Genomic DNA, 17,799 nt, shown 5'->3' with positions numbered 1-17,799 from the left:
ACCTATCCTTAATGTTGTTCATTAGACCACTCAAACACTACAAATATTTGTTTTCTCTTATAGACCTATCATCCTTCTTCTACATATCATCTGGCAGATTAATCTTTGACCCATTCACTTCCATATTAATTCTTTCCCTCCCTCATTGACCCTAAACACCTATATTTCTCTCACCCTGTTATTTACGAACCTTCTAACCTTTTGACATGTTATCCTTATTCATTAGACCACTTAAACACCTGTGATCCTTCTGACCTTATGAACCTTTTAACCTTTTACTCTTATCATCTGGTGAATATAACCCACTCAAACATCGACCCGACAAATATTTGTTTATGCGTGGGAAATAATTTAATTCTCCTCCAACTTCCATCACCATACTCAAACCTTTTTAAAATTAATTATTCGCTTTTGAGAAATGACGTTGTTTCACTGACTTGGATAACTTCCCAGAAAGATTTCATTGTTTCGTTTCCTGTTTTCACACACGCCTTGAGATTCCTCGAAATGCTGTCAGCCAGTTCTCTTCCCTGAATACATTTTACATTATAAAAAGCCGTATTCAGTTCAATTTTAAACATTGTGAATCGACGAAGATGAACGACAACTTGTCTTATTCCAGTGATGAAGAATACTCACAAGGGTAAGTTTGAACTGTTTGAACATTCAGAATTGAACTGTTGGTGAGAGCTTTGTATGTGATCTATCTATAATTCCAGTAATCTCTGTCTGTACGTTTGTCTGTGACCGCTGTTTCTCGACAACCACGGGTCCGATATACTTTTAACTTGCCAGGTATATTGCTGGGGACCCGAGGATGTGCCTTTTCAAGGTTTCATATTAATTGGACAATTACTTACCGAGCTATGTCCAAAAAACGATTCAACCAATCAGAGAGCAGCGAACGATCGCGTGTGCCGGCGTTGCGAATGGACCAAACCATTCCATGTAAATAGAGGGGGGGGGGGTTCTGTGGTCGTTGCGAATGGACGAAACCATTTCATGTAAATAGAGGGGGGGGGATTGTCACTGTACTCGCAAGCCGTTCGCCGTTCGCTTTGGCGTTGCGAATGGACCAAACCATTTCATGTAAATAGAGGGGGGGGGATATAATTTTAGATAGATATATAGTACGGGCATATATATAGTACGGGCATGCCCTAGTTAATTTAAATTTATATAACATGATGTATTTTTTTTATTACAGCAATTCAGGTTTTGAAAATGACCTGGTCTTGGCAGAAAATGAAGTTTTTCCGAAAGAGATTTACAACGAGGCGAATGAGCATTTAAACCATTTGCCAGTTTCACCGTTCTTGCAAGATTCATATGCAAGGTAAGATACTAAATATTAATACATTTGTGTTAAACGACGCTGCCTTAGTGTGTGTGTGTTCGTGTGTGTATGTGTTTGTGTGTGTGATGTTTTGTCAAGCTTACTTCAGCATAGTAATTTCTCCTTATTTTGTTTGCAGCCTCGAAGACCAAAGCTTGGAGTGGGACGATTTTGGACTCCATAGGAATGGTTGCAGCCTCGAAGACCAAAGCTTGGAGTGGGACGATTTTGGACTCCATAGGAATGGTTATTTCCTGTCATCCTGTGATATCCTTAATTTTCATCTCGACGATCTGGATGCTAAGCTTGATTTTGTGGAGGTAAGCATGTGTGTGTCAATGTGTGGGTACACCGTTTCGAATAGGTACACCATATCCCTGCGCATTGTGGGAGGTGATTCAGGGTATATCATTCATTTATTTCTCTCCTTGTTTTACCCCTCTTGCCTTTGACAGAAAGAGATTCCAAACGTGAAGATATCTGCTGCTGTTGAAACTACCTTTGACTTATGTTTGGAAGAGATTGATGATTTGTGCTGGGAAGAAGTTAAATGTGTAATACCTCAAGAAAAATGTCTTAAAAATATAAAGATTTTGTTTAAAATATTATTTATATATATATGCTTTGCCCAGAATTATTTAATTATTAATTACAAGAAAAGAATAAAGGTTAGGGGGGAGGGTGCGTTCCCCCACCCTTGATTTCCCCCCATCCCACCCCTCCCCTCCCCTTGTGTGTGTGGGGAAGGTGGGGGTGGGATGAGGGGGGATCAAGGGTGGGGGAACGCACGGGGGGTGGGAGGTGATGGGTGTGGGTGGGGTCTGTGTGGGCGGGGTCGGTGTGGGCGTGGCTTATGATTTTTTATTTATTTAATTTTTTTTTTTTATTACCACAAATTAAATTAGCTAATCTGGGTGGGGTGAATAGAAATGTTGTTTAATGAATTATTAGCTTTGTTTTTTGTAATTCTTGCGAGTAAAATGAACCCAAGATTTCTTCTCCATTTAAATCATATAATTTGTAGGTCCAAGGGACTGTATCCATTACATCAATGATTTTAAATAATTCATTAGTCCATTTTTGTGTATAACCTTTCTCAAAATGGCTTTTCCATTTGTATATCCTTACAATATCACCAACTTTGAACTTGGGCTTTCTCAAATTAATCTCCTTTTCATATTCTAATTTTGTAAATGTTTCTGATGGTTTTGATTTTGTTGATGAATGAACTGTATTATTGTAATTATCTACAATATCCTGAATTAAATACACCCATTTTTGAGAACCGAGTTGTGTGAATTTTTTATATAATTTCTCTTTCAAAGTACGATTAAAACGCTCAATAACAACTGCCTTTCCTTCATTAAAGGTGCTGTATAATTTAATACCCTTCCCCTTAAGAAATTTCATGAATATTTTGTTGTAGAACTCTGTTCCCTCATCGGTCCACAGTTTCTTTGGTTTTCTTTTATCCCTATCAAATATTAGCTTAAAGGCTAACATTAAAGTATCACCCCTTTTATTTTTTAAAGGGACAACCCAGGCAAATCTACTCCTCAAATCAATAACGGTTAAAGCATACCTGTATCCCTTATCATTATTTAGTTCGATTAAATCAGCGGACCATATGTGGTCAGTGTATTTAGAATAAACTTTCCTTCTTTTAAACTTTGTGATTATAGGTTTATGTAATTCATTAGCCAAAAGCTCCTCAGTCTTGATAACATCATTGGAGTTTAATAGTTTTTTGGGAAATAACCAAGACCAAGTTTCAATTTAACACTTATCATTTTTTTCACAATAAACCTATCAACTTTCTCTCTCAATGTCGGATTTCGTATCAAAGACAAATTATACAACATTTCTCTGTCTGCTTCATGTTTTTCATCCAATGTGGTGGTATCCCCATATCCCCATCATACACACTTCATCAACCCTATTTTTTGGTCTGGACCAAGGTTTAGGATTGTCAGTCTCATCTAATCTTTTATCCAAGTTTGTTCCTGGACCACAGAAAGAATACCCTGGAAGGTGTAATTCCCCTGGAATTCCAGTTGTTGTAAATTTACTTCCTGAGAGAAACTTTTGTATGTCTCCTCCTCTTTTAGGAGAGATGAATTGGCACTTTTTAGAGCCACATACTTGACATATTCCTTTTTGATAAACTCTATTATTTTTAGCTTTAACATAAGAGATATTTTTAGATTTAGTTTTCTTTTTACATTTGAGACAATAACTCATATTTATTTATCAGAAAAATTCCGACAGTATCAAAACCTTTTTGGTTTTCAACATATACATTTCAATCTTTATTTTTAAAACATAAAGAATCCTAAGGAATGCCTTCACTCTCTCCTCCATTTATTTACAAATAAAAACTAACTAAAGTCAATGACACCAACATCATCAATCACATAATCTTTTCCTTCTTCTTCTTCTTCTTCACCACTTTCTCGTTTAAATCTCCTCCCTGAAATTGAAGACATTGACGTTGTTATTTTTGAAACCATTATCTTCATAAGAGTTGTTAATTCTTTAATTTCCTCTTCGGTGCGTTGAGATTGATTTATTTGCTGTAATACACTCAATCTTTTACGAATCTCACTGATTTCCATCTTTTTATATTTTTCCTCCCTCTCTCTTTGCTCCCTTTCCTCCCTCTCCTCCTTCTCCTTTTTCTCCCTCTCCTCCTCCTTTTTCTCCCTTTCCTCCTTCTCCTTTTTCTCTCTTTCCTCCTCTTCTTTAACTCCTTCCTCATTTATCTTAGCAATTTTTGATATCAATATTTTCACAGCATTCATTCTTTCTTTATTTTCCTCTTCGGTGAGTTGAGATTGATCTTCTTGCTGTAATACATCCACTCTTTTTTGAATCGCTCTGATTTCCATCTCCCTCTCCTCCCTCTCTCTTTGTTCCCTCTCCTCCTTCTCTCTTTTCTCTCTTTTCTCCTTCTCTTCTTCAACTCCTTCCTCATCCCTTGCTACCCTTGAGTTTAAACCCCAAAGAATATTATACATATACTCATCTGGATTTTGAGATATTCTTGTATCTATAATTATTTTTCTCATAATAGGATACCAATAAGATTTGTTGACGATTTCTAAAAGAGTTTTATATTTCATAACTTTGAGAAGTTCATTTTTATTTAATACTTTAAACAAGTCTCTATTTGTGGGTTTAACAATATCAGTATAAGGCCAGTTTTTTATGACAAAATTCCCATGTATATGCTCCAAATCATAAGGTATGTAATACCGAGCACCCTTTTCTTGTAGGTATCCTTGAATACAAAAATTATAATTCTCTTGTAGTCTTCTTCCTGCCATTTATGTATCAGAAATATATGTGAGATTAATATTATGACAGGTAATACCACCCCATCTTCCCACTACCAAATCGGTTTGTATTCCTCGGCTTTCTATCCTTATCTCATTACCTTCCTTCTTTGTCATGCGAACCATCGCTATACTATCATATATTTTTCTTTTCTTAAAATCACGTATTTGTTGTTTACTAATTGTACTTCCACATAAATCCTTATCTTCACCAAGTGGTTAATATTCTTCTTTACGAGACTGATTTAAATCATGTAGGTCTTCTATGTTTATTGAAAAAGACCAATTATACCCTAAATCAGGCATATCATACCCCCATTTATTAATTTGCATATTAACTAAATGTCCTTCTTTATAAAATTCAATTGTAAGCAGGTAGTTAAATTCAATGAGGAAAGGTGTATGGTCAGTATAACCAGGTGTTGTGGTTGTAAATTTTACTTGTTTCACAAAACGTGCTGTTTTCTTTAAAGATATATATTGTGATAAATCACTGAATCTAATCAAGTCATTCGCATCTGTAGGGTTTGGATAATTGATTAATTTATAAGTATTCTTCATATTAATATTTTTACTTATACTATATTTTTGTCGTTCAGCCTGTGCCTTTGTATAATAATTTGATAAATCAATATCCTGAGAGGATTTTCCAAAGATAGAACCATCTTTTCCAACATAGGTCATTTATATTAGATAAAAAATGATATCATAAAAATTTTCATTATTGTTGAGTTGAAATAATACATATAAACATAATTGGCCACAACATTTAGAATTAATTTCTTGAACTTGGAATGTTTGATAAACACCATTCTGTAAGAATTGTATTACTTCAACAGGTGGTGGCATACCATAACTATCAAAATAATATTTATCCTGACTATTATGAATACAAACCCAATGAGAACCATTCTGTGTGTCTAAATTCATAATAATATTCTTTGTATTCTTATTTATATGTATTAATTCATCTCTCATACAAATAACCACATTATCAATTTTTAGTGTTTTACAATACTTAGCTAGTTCTATATTTGACGTTGTATTCTTTCCAAATTGTTTAAACCATTTATCCATTTATTTATGAGAAAGATACAATCCATTACCCCGTTTAGTTAGTTTAACACCCGCTTGAGCGATAGAGGAAAGCATATCTCCAACCAACAATCTAGCTTTATCAGGTAGACTTTCAAGTTTTTGAGCAAAATCTACAATTACACCACTTCCACTAATTTGTTTCTCCAACTCCTTGTTATGTCTTTCCAATTCTTTTTGAGCTTTTAGTTGTGCCTTCCTTTCGTTAGCAGTTTTTACCGCTGCTGAAATACCACCAGTCAATGCTCCCGCCGCACTTAAACCAGCAAATAAAGGAATTAGAAACGGGAGAAATCCTCCTCTTGACTCGTCTATTGAATATTTCTTTAACATAGGTGTCGTCATTTTAATTTTAAGTGATCCAACATCATTTAGTGTTTTTACTTGTGTGTGTGTGAGTAAAACATCAATTCTTACAGCTCCTTTTCTTTGAATTGTATTAACATTAATAATACAAGGCTTTTGATTTTGAATACAAGATGTTAATTTATTAAGATTGATTTGATTAACATATACCCCAACCATTTATTTATGAGAAAAAACCTATGTGATATTAATCATAACACCATTATCTGTATTAATCTGTAATTCTGTTTCCTCCAAAAGCAAACAATATGCATTAACCTCTTCACTCTCCCCTCTTTCAATGTATAGAGAAGTATCCACTCGATTAGACTTTATAGTTTCCTTTTGAGAACTCAGGTCAATTGCGTAGATTGTATAAAGTTTTTGAAACGCAACCATATCCAAAATAGGATCATTATTACCATTACTTTCACACACCTTTTGGTAGGACTTGTAGGCTTCCGCATAATCATTTTTTTCCCAATCAATTTCCAATCTATCTCGCGGATAAAATGTGCCATCAAGAGAAACCCGAAGTTGTTTCACCTTAGCATTATCACTCAGCGCATTATTCTTATTAGTACCGTCCTCTCCATCTGGTTTTTTAAAAATGAGCCAGAGGTATCGTGGCTTTCCTTGAAGAACACCCAAATTCCAAGTGTAGGTAGTGTGTTCCAGTTTAACGTGTTGACATCTTCTTTTAAGGTATGATACATTTCGCGGTTTCTTTGAGTTAAGTCTTCTATTTAACATCTCTTCCATTTTAAGATTAGGAGTATATTCACTGATATACCAACACAAATCATTAATAACAAATTTATTGTTGTCTCCAAAAGCATTTTCATCCCCAAAAAGCAACCTATTTACATTATCATTCCTTTGTAGTTGAAATCTAATTTTAAGACCATACAAAACTTTATCATAATTAATCGCAAAATCCAAATATACCTTTAAGAGGTACTGCTACGGTAAAACTATTCACTGCTTTTGTTTCATCATTATACATTGACTTCCTTTGACTATAACCAGGGTCTGCGTTTGTACCCGTTGACATATCAGGAATAAAACCTTCAACAGCTCCCTTACCCATTCTATCACTAAACGAATATAGTGTAAATTTCATCATTTCAGATGTAGCAGAGACATAATCAACCGCTTCAACCTCTTGTGTTCCAATATACAGGCGGACACTGTCAAACATTTTCCAGAAGAAATCATTTACGAGTGTAGCATTAGTATTATTCGCAGCCTTAGTGAATTTAAATTTACACAGCAAGAAACTATCAGCTATATTCAAGTAAGTTTGTTGATTATTTATTTCAAAACTTTTTGTTCCGTTTGAATTCCAGTCTGTTCCTGTTATAGCATTTACCTTAAAATAGTCTTCCTTTTTAGTGGAGTTTGAAATGATAATCGTATCATCCAAATCATAGATACTATCAATCGCTTCCATACTTGTATTTATATAGCATTAAAATTGTTGAAACCCTGACCCAAGTATTTTAATGATTTTTTGTCGTTCTTGTGAAGATAGTTGAGTTTTACCTTTTTTTATTTCTTTGATTGCTTGTAATTTATGAGACTCCTTTTGAGCATCTTTTATACTCTTTATAGCACCCGCAACGGAGCCCACGGCAGAAGCAGTTGAACCAATTAGGTCTTTATGTTTAAGGATGGTTGAACCAATACCCATTAGAGTATCAATTATCCCATCTCCTTTATTTCGAAATTGATGACCTACACCTCGTTGTCTCTTAGGTTTATAGTACCCTCTACCCACATACCTTGTATAGTCTGGTGAAAGGAACATGCCCTCCCCTGTAATTATTTTATATTTTCCCAACTCGTGTTTTCTCACAATAACCATTATTTATTTATTGAAAAACTTCACGTAGGTGAATTCTGATGGATATAATTTCATCATTAAAGGATATCATACGATTATCTTGGTCGGTTATCCTAAAATTTACTCTGTATATGGTTTTTCCTGACACAGGTAAATAGACAAGATTTTTTGGTTCCATATTAAATTTATAACCAATCGGGGTTGAGTATGCACTGAATGAAAATATTGTATTTGTTCTTATTCCATCGTTATAAGCACCATCAATCAAATCACAATGAATTAATACTGAATTTATACCGGAGGATATTTGGATAACATTATCACTGTAAAACGTCCCGTTATTTTCAATCTTTTTTGAAGAGAAACCCAATAGCTCTCTAAACGAATTTTCAATCATGAAATCAACTTTATAATTATTTTTAAGTTTAATAGTTGATTTTGAAGTGTGTTTTTGAATATCTATTACAATATTTTTTGGTTCATCACCTTTTTCTTTCATAAGGCGAGAGACTTCTGAAGATATTTGAGAAATCTCGTAAGCTCCAGGTGAAACAGTTATAGTTTTATATCCACTTCCTGGATTATAACTAAACTTGCTGTTTTTCTCTGTGATATTAAACAAGGTATTATAAGTTTCCTTCGACAATAAAGATGCCTCATATGAGGTAAGGGGGTCAAGTTGTAGTGGGTAAGGGAATGAAGCTGTGTAATCGCTCGTTGTGAAATTAAAACTAAGAATTGTGCTTCTCATCTTATTTAATATCTAATAAAATATCTTTGTATTGACATTTATTAATTATTTTCATATTCATCAACTGATCTAAAATGGCTGAGGATTCATTAAAACAATTGTTGTTTCCAGCCTTCTTACTACCTAACAACAATAATAGCCTATTAACTAATTGTGATGGGTCATTTGGAAGAAAACTAACACCTGAGCCAAGTTTACTTAAAGCATCAATAATATGTTTCTCCTTCTCATTCTTCTTACTTTTACCAGCAACAGAAACTCCATAATCAAGTGCATTTAACAACTCAATATATACCCTATCTTCCTCTCTTTCCATATCAAGTGGTTCCTCAAAATATTTTGAACCGCTGAATCCGGGGTTTGTTAGAAGAAACATTAATCTTGGAGTTAATTTAACATTTGGTTGAGTAGAACTCAAGAACATCAATTCATCATTAAATATCAATACCTTTTCTTCCACAAGATGAAACACTGCTGGTTCTTCTGTTGGAATGAGACCTGCTCTGGTTTTTGAACCCGCCGAATATTCATTGTTTTGAAGAGCTTCCACAACATAATTAGGGGGTTGATTTACCTCCTCAAGTTTCCGAAATAATCCCTCGTCATCATATTCTAATTCACCAAGTTCTTGTTTTGTTATCTCACTAAAATCTTTGAGCATTTGAAGTTTTTTCGGAGTAAATTCTACCGTGGGAACTGTAGGTGAGTGTTGAGTTTTCAAAAGTGGTTTAAAGAATTTCTCTTGTTTTCTTTCAAAGGCTTCTTCACCAGTTAGTTTCTGTCTCCGTTTCTTCTTTATCTCTTCCTGTTGTTTAACAACTTTTGAAACTAATTGTTGATGTTCCTTAAACTTTCTTTCTCTTTCTTCGGTATTCATTTTCTGTATTTATTTATTGAAAAATATCATTTAGTATCTCATCTTGTTTCACAACAATATATTTATATTTTCCAATCGTGTGTTTCATATAATTTTCAAATTCTTTTTTACTACATAACGTAGAGCAATTATCTCTCCAAAAATTATTTACATCTATTGAATTTAACTTAAATAAAATAAAAGTATTGGCATTGTTTCTTATTGAGCGTCGAGGGAGTTGAAAATATGATTGACTAAGATATATACAATTACAAGAAGAATGTCTCCCTCTTGTATAGTAGCTATCCATTACTGTTTGGTTTCTCTCATTAACACAATCATCAAAGATGATGAGGTTCTTTTTTGATTTATCTAAATCTTGAGGTGAAGGTATATCATCCGTATTATCACTGAGAATACAAGTTATGGGTTTCGATTTTGATTTCTGTGTATCACAAAATAATTGTATTATATCTTCAATATTATAATCATTTAGTTCGTTTTGAAGTTTAAATAAACCGATAATGTCTTCCTTTTTAAGACCCGCATTAAAACCCTGTGAGAGTAGTTGATACTCGGGTTGAAAACTTGACTTTGTAAAAATTATTAAATTATCATAATCTAAAAAATTAGGACCAAGGAGCATCTTTAAAAGTAAACAGGTTTTCCCACATCCGCTTGAACCAACTATTAGACATCTCAATGAATTTGGAATGTTTTTATGGTTATTAAACTTTATCTTATTTTCCCAAACGGGTAAAAAATCATTCATTTATATATTTGGAAAACAAGTCATCTAACTTTTTTTGAGCTATTTTAGAAACTCTATATTTTATCCTGAGTTCGGGTTTAATTTCAAAATAATTCATTATTTTATTTATATAGTATCTTGTATTAACATTTCCATTAAAATTATTTTGAATAATAAATATCATTAAACCCTTATACATTTCCTCAATACAAAGAGTCTCTTTCCTTGTAAGAAATGGTGTATTATCACCATAATGCTTAACATTCATCTCTCTTATTAATCTTGTAAAGTAATTCATTTTTGGTTCTAATTTAAAAGAGTTATATGTTTTTTTATATTTCTTATTATCATTAATTAGAATATAATCACAGAATAAACATTGTTTATATGAACCCTCATTATTAAGCCCTATTCTATCACAAGCTGGACAATTCTCTAATTTATCATATGGAGAGTCTGGAAATTCTAAATATCCTTCAGAACTTATCATATTTATATAGTAAATTTTTACTTAAACTAAACGCAAGTTTATTCATTAATAAATACAATGTTTCAAAGCACAAAAGACAAATTTCAATCAATCTCTACTTCGGTGGAAGATATAGAAAAATATGTCAAAGATGTTAAATTGAACAAAGATAAATATGGAAATTTTTGGGTAAAACCAGTTATGGAAAATAACATGAGCCCCTCTATTTCATTTAAAGGAAGAGCTCTAACTATACCTGGAAAGACATCCATTAAAGTAAATCTAACAAAAGTTTCTCCTCTACTCCTGGCAATTTATTCAAAGCTTGAAAAAGTGATTGACCACGATACTTTGAAAAAGAATGATAAGACCATTAATAATTCTAGAGGAGACATTTGTATTTTCTTTAATAATCCAAAGGGTGTAGATCTAAGTAAAATGAATGATGTTAATATTTCTGGTGAAATGTCATTTCGTTCTATGATAGTTAGAGATTATTTAAAGATAACTTTTGATATAAAAATTGTAGAGATTGAATATCTGTTAATGAAAGAAAGTATATAGATATTGATGGGAATATTTTTCTTGCTAATTAAATATGAGTCAATACAGCAGTGAAGATTTTACTATTTCATTGAACTCGGACGATAGTGATGATAGTATTTCATTGAACTTGGACGATGGTGATGATAGTATTTCATTGAACACAGATGATAGTTATGATACTAATAGTTTGTGCTCAAATGATAGTTATGAGAGTAGCTTTATTGATGACTCTGAGTATGATTCTGAGTATTCATGTGATAGTTATGACTTAGATGATTCTGAGTGAAAAAGTGTTTTAGTTTAAGCACAGCGATATATATAAAATGGAGCTGTAAAGCCCAAAAGTGTTTTATTTTAAGCACAGTGATATATATAAAACACCACGTTTTCTCACGCTATAAATATGGTTTATTGTGATACTTGCGAGAAGGAAGTAAAATATTATAAACAACATATTCTCACCGCAAAACATACATACAACATTTTTAACAAACTTTCCCCTCTTCCACCTGAAACAAAACACTGTTCTACATGTAATAAAAATATCCTCAAGAAAGGCTTCAAAATACATCTTAAAACAAATCTACATTTATCAAATTTTATCACAACTAAAAACTCTGATGGAGCATTCAAAGGACATATTAAAATAAGAGTCTTTAACTTCAAACCTCCTGAACCAGAGTCTATAGTTGATGCTGTAGAAATAGTTAAACCTGCTGTTCAAATGTTGATTGAAAAAACACTAAAGGAAATGAAACCACTTAAATTTTATATGGGAGTAAAATTAGAAATGACAAAGGATGAAGGAGTTATAGATGCACCATACATGAGAACTGAGCCACACTTTATATCTTCATATCAAGATTTTAAAACATCAGGAGTCTATGATGAACTTATTAAACAAGAGCAAGATGTGGATAATTCAATCGTAGAAAGTGGATTCAATATAGGAAAAATTATTTACATAGACATTCATATTCTTAAATCAGATCCTCTAAAAGCTTCTTCTTACATTGATTTACCCAGTGTTATCAAAAATAGAAAAGCAGTTATCAATATCAAAAATAAAGACAATAAATGTTTTCTCTGGTCTATTTTAGCACACTTACATCCTCCACATTTTCATGATGAAAGAGTATCTCATTATAAAAAATATGAGAATACATTAAATACGAAAGATCTAAAGTTTCCGATGACTTTAAATGATATTCCTAAATTTGAAAAGATGAATAATTTATCAGTTAATGTTTATGGTCTAACAGAAACAAACAACATTCAGGTTTTAAAGCTTTCTGACAATTGTAAACAAACTCATATTAATCTTCTATATTTTAATTCAGACGAAAATTCACATTATACATACATCAAAGATATTGCTAAATTAATAAAACCACAAGTCTGTAAGAGAACAAATAAAATATATATTTGTTTGCGTTGTCTTAACTTCTTCAATTCACAAGAAAGATTAGATAAACATTCAAATTATTGTGGCGAACATAAATCAACGGTAATCAATATGCCTAAAGAAGGCTCAAAGATCACATTCAAAGATGAAAATAAAAAGATCAAACATCCATTTGTTATATATGCTGATTTTGAAAGTATTTTAGAAAAAATTGATACTGCTTCTCCAGATCCAAAAGAATCATACACAAATAAATATCAAAAACATACTCCTTGTGGTTTTTGTTATTATATCAAATCATCCGTTGGTGATAAATATAACAAGTTAGAGATGTATAGAGGCTCAAATACCCCAGAGGAGTTTGTGAAACGACTAGAAAAAGACTGTGTTCGATTAACCAAGATAATGAGAGAAACCAATAAACCAATGTCCTTAACAAGTAAAGAAAAAAGGGAATTTATAAAAAACAATGTCTGTCATATTTGTGAGGAGAAAATTGGTAAAGGTCTAAAGGTTAGAGACCATTGTCATCTCACTGGTAAATATAGAGGTCCGGCTCATCAAAGTTGTAATATTAATTATCAACTCCCCTCTTTCATTCCTGTCTTTCTTCATAACAACGCTCATTATGATACACATCTATTTATCAAGGAACTCTCAAAGACTTCTGGAAGTATCTCAGCAATTCCAAACACGGATCAGAAATACATTTCATTCACAAAAACAATTCACACATCTCCTATTACTCATATCAGATTTCTTGATACATTTAAATTCATGGCAAGTCCATTGGTTAACTTGGTTCAAAATCTAAAAGAGTTTCCATGTCTTTCAGAGTATTTTTTAGATAAAGATTTTCTAACACAAAAGGGAATTTACCCCTATGACTATATGGACTCATTTGAGAGATTCAATGAAACACAACTTCCTTCAAAAGAAAATTTCTATAACAAATTAAACAACAGTAATATATCTGATAAAGATTATGTACACGCACAAAATGTTTGGGAAAAATATAACATCAAGAATCTTGGCGAGTATCACGATTTGTATCTCAAAACTGATGTGCTTTTATTGGCCGATGTATTTGAAGCCTTTAGATCTGTTTGTCGCACTGGATATGGATTGGATCCTGCTCACTACTACACAGCACCTGGATTGGCCTGGAGTGCGATGTTGAAAATGACAAAACAAGCTTTGGATTTGATAACCGATGTTGATATGCTTTTGATGATTGAAAAGGCAAAAAGAGGTGGAATTTCACAAGTCTGCTCGAGTAGATACGCAAAAGCAAATAACAAATATCTTCCAAATTATGATCCAACGAAAGAGAGTTCTTACTTGATGTACTATGACGCGAACAACCTGTATGGCTGGGCAATGTCTCAGGCTCTTCCTTATGGAAAACTTAGATGGGTAAAGGAAAAAGACTACAAAAACGTTTTACAAGATGTATGTATCTCTACACAAAAAGAATTGGATGAAGAAAAAGTTGGTTATTATTTTGAAATTGATTTAAAATATCCAGAGGAACTCCATAACCTACACAAAGATCTCCCATTTGCTTGTGAGAAAGAAAGTCCAAAGAAAGAATGGTTGAGTGATTAATCAACGATCGTTTGATATAGGTGAATCAACAGAAAAATTACTTACTACATTATATAACAAGAAAAATTATGTTCTACACCAAAGAAATTTGCGACAATATTTATCAAAAGGTCTAAGAGTAGAGAAGATCCATAGGGTTCTAAAGTTCAATCAAAGTCATTGGTTAAAGGGGTACATTGATTTTAATACACAAAGAAGAACAGAGTCAAAAACAGATTTTGAGAAAGACTTTTATAAATTGATGAATAATGCGGTCTTTGGTAAGACTATGGAGAATGTGAGGAAAAGACAAAATATCAGACTATCAACATCTTGGGAACAAGCATCAAAATTAATTAATAGACCGAGTTTTACTCGAGCTGAGGTCTTTACTGAGAACTTTTGTGCGATCCATTTGATTAAAGAGAGTATTGAAATGAACAAACCTATTTATATTGGAACAACAATTCTTGATTTATCAAAGTCATTAATGTATGATTACTTTTATAATAACTTGAAGAAATATCAAAATGATGTTAATCTACTTTATATGGATACAGATAGTTTTATTTTGAAAATTAATACCAACGATGTTTATTCAGACATGAAAAGAGACATTAATATCTATGACACGAGTAATTACAGTCCAGAGAGTGAGTTGTTCTCTTCTAAAAATAAAAAGGTGATTGGAAAGTTCAAGGATGAATTAGGAGGAAATGTTATGAGTGAATTTGTGGGATTGAGGTCAAAGGCTTATGCTTATAAATACATTGTGAATAACGTTGAAAAGACTGATAAGAAGTTAAAAGGTGTAAAGAAAAATGTTATTAAAGAAACAATAAACTTTAAGGATTATTATAACTGTTTAACAACAAAGAAAGAAGAGTTTAGAAAGATTAATGGAATAAGAAGTTATAAACATCAATTATATTCAGAAGAGATAAATAAGAAAGCATTGGGGGCTTTTGATGATAAGAGGTTTATTTTAGAAAATGGAATTGATAGTCTCCCTTATGGTTATATAAGTATATAAGTGATAAGATATATATAAGTGATAAGATATATATAAGTGATAAGATATACATAAGTGATAAGATATATATAAGTGATAAGATATATATAAGTGATAAGTTAAAAAAGGGGGGTTGGGGATTTTAACGGGCTACCGCCGCCTTTTTTACTATTATATAAAAATGATAGAACCAAGTATCAACCAGACTAAAGAGTGGAGGTGTAATCAACCTTGGTATATAAATGGAAAACATAATGAATGTGAAAAATATCAAATAGGTATAATTGAAAAGGCAACTGGTAAAAAAGTTCACAAAACAAATAAGAGAATTAATTTAAATACCGGTGAATTGGGTAAAAAAGATGGAAATATTTTTGAGTGGACGGAAAACTTTGATGGTTGTCAGGAAAATATATACTTTAATTTAAAAATGGTATGTGGCACTGGAGGTGCTCAAACAAGAACATTGAGGGAGGTTTACCATTTTATCTTAGCTCAGTTAAAATATCTTAATAAAAAACCAAACTCAAACATATTTTTTGTTAATGTATTAGATGGTGAGGAGAGTTGTAGGAGAATTAAATTATTTCCCACACATAAACAAATATTTGTAGGGTCGATGTTTGAGGGGGTTATATTCACCAGATGATATTAAGAGTAAAAGGTTAAAAGGTTCATAAGGTCAGAAGGATCACAGGTGTTTAAGTGGTCTAATGAATAAGGATAACATGTCAAAAGGTTAGAAGGTTCGTAAATAACAGGGTGAGAGAAATATAGGTGTTTAGGGTCAATGAGGGAGGGAAAGAATTAATATGGAAGTGAATGGGTCAAAGATTAATCTGCCAGATGATATGTAGAAGAAGGATGATAGGTCTATAAGAGAAAACAAATATTTGTAGTGTTTGAGTGGTCTAATGAACAACATTAAGGATAGGTACTACAGACAAAAGGTTCATAAAGATGAGGGTGGGAGAAATAGAGGTGTTTATGATTTTTGAAAAAGACAAGGGGGTAAATGACATTAGATAGGGATTTCCCATGTTAAACGGAGGTGTCCCAGAAGCAACATTATTACACTACTGGGGGCATTTTAATATGTAATTGATCATTACGGTAGGTTCTTGAATTCGCTTCAACAATGTACTAACTTCCATTATATAGTATGTTTTAGGAGTTGCGGAAGACGAGAAGACGAGTCCATTTCGTAGGGTTCGACGCTCGTTTATTCGAACAGAAATCTTCAGCATTGATATCGCGAACGGAACTCGTACAGCTTTTATAAAGCCAAAACCCTCTTCGGAGGGCGTGGCTCCAACAACCGCGCGCACGTCACGTCCACAAAACCAAAAGCCCCACAGGCCCGTGCACGTGGATTATGACCAAATAAGGTAACCGCTACAGGCAAATAAGGTAACCGCGACATGCGAACAAGGTAACTGCGACATGCGAATAAGGTAACCGCGACATGCGAATAAGCTAACCGTGACATGCGAATAAGGTAACCGCGACATGCGAATAAGGTAACCGCTACAATGTAGGTTATTCCAAGTTTGTTGTGCTTTTTATAACCCCCCTCCTCCCACCCCCTTCCCCCTTCCCCTTCTCTGTCAAATTGTCTGGAGCAAGTTGCTGATGACACAGGCAGTAGAACAGCCTTCCTGAAGGAAGCTTCCTGGCTCCCATTCTGTTTAATTTCTATGTCAATGACTCGCCTATCCATCCTCAGACCAAGAGTTTATCTTTATCGATGCAGATGCCCTGTATATCACAACACAGAAGAATGAGTTCCCTGAATTGGAATGTACTCTCTCTGCAGCCCTGACCAACCTGTCATCCATCAACCATCCTGTCAACCATCCGAGAGCCACTGCCTCAAAACTTCATGCCTGTGCCTTCTACTTGAAGAATAAACATGCAAATCGAAAGCTGAAGATTATGTGGAATTGGACCGAACTATAACACTGTGAAAACCCAGTCTATCTTGGTGTGATCCGTGACCATTATTTGACCGAAAAAACACACATCGATGAGCTGAAAGCAAAAGCCAGCACTCAAAAATGCCCTTCTCAGCAAACTGGGCAACTCGAAATGGAGAGCCAAACCCACAACCATCCGATTGACTGCACTGCCCCCTCTGTTTCTCCATGTCTGAATATGCTTGTGCAGTTTGGGAATGGTGACTCCATGTAAAGAAGATTGTCGCTTTATCAGCGAATGTCTCAAACCCACCAAGACCAGCAACCTTTATCTGCTCTCTGGCAAAGCAGCACCCAACATTAGAAGGGCTGCAGCCAGCGAGAAAGAACATCGAACCCTCTTCTGGTGAAACTTACAAAATCAAGACTCTCTATTCACCTTCACTCTTTCATTCCTCTTTTCTCCCGCCTCTGGAAAAAACTCCCTCACTCTCTTCAATCCCACTCATCCCTCCAGGTCTTCAAATAGCTGTTCACCACCATCTCTTA

At 33.4% G+C, this 17,799-nt stretch overlaps 1 protein-coding gene across 1 annotated transcript; it reads left to right on the top strand.

Moving 5' to 3' along the window:
• The first annotated feature begins 324 nt into the window (after positions 1-324).
• Positions 325-17,293, top strand: LOC144890840 (uncharacterized). The gene is made up of 5 exons (XM_078772699.1): positions 325-643; positions 1,208-1,336; positions 1,476-1,656; positions 1,792-2,017; positions 17,061-17,293. The coding sequence occupies exons 1-5, from the start codon at positions 597-599 to the stop codon at positions 17,291-17,293; spliced, it is 816 nt and encodes a 271-aa protein (XP_078628825.1). The 5' UTR covers positions 325-596.
• The last annotated feature ends 506 nt before the right edge of the window (positions 17,294-17,799 follow it).

The sequence above is a fragment of the Myxine glutinosa genome, chromosome 2 (assembly GCF_964187855.1).
Source record: "Myxine glutinosa chromosome 2, kmMyxGlut1.1, whole genome shotgun sequence".
NCBI lineage: Eukaryota > Metazoa > Chordata > Myxini > Myxiniformes > Myxinidae > Myxine > Myxine glutinosa.
Note: the sequence above shows the minus strand (reverse complement) of the source record. Positions and strands in the feature narration are given on the sequence as shown.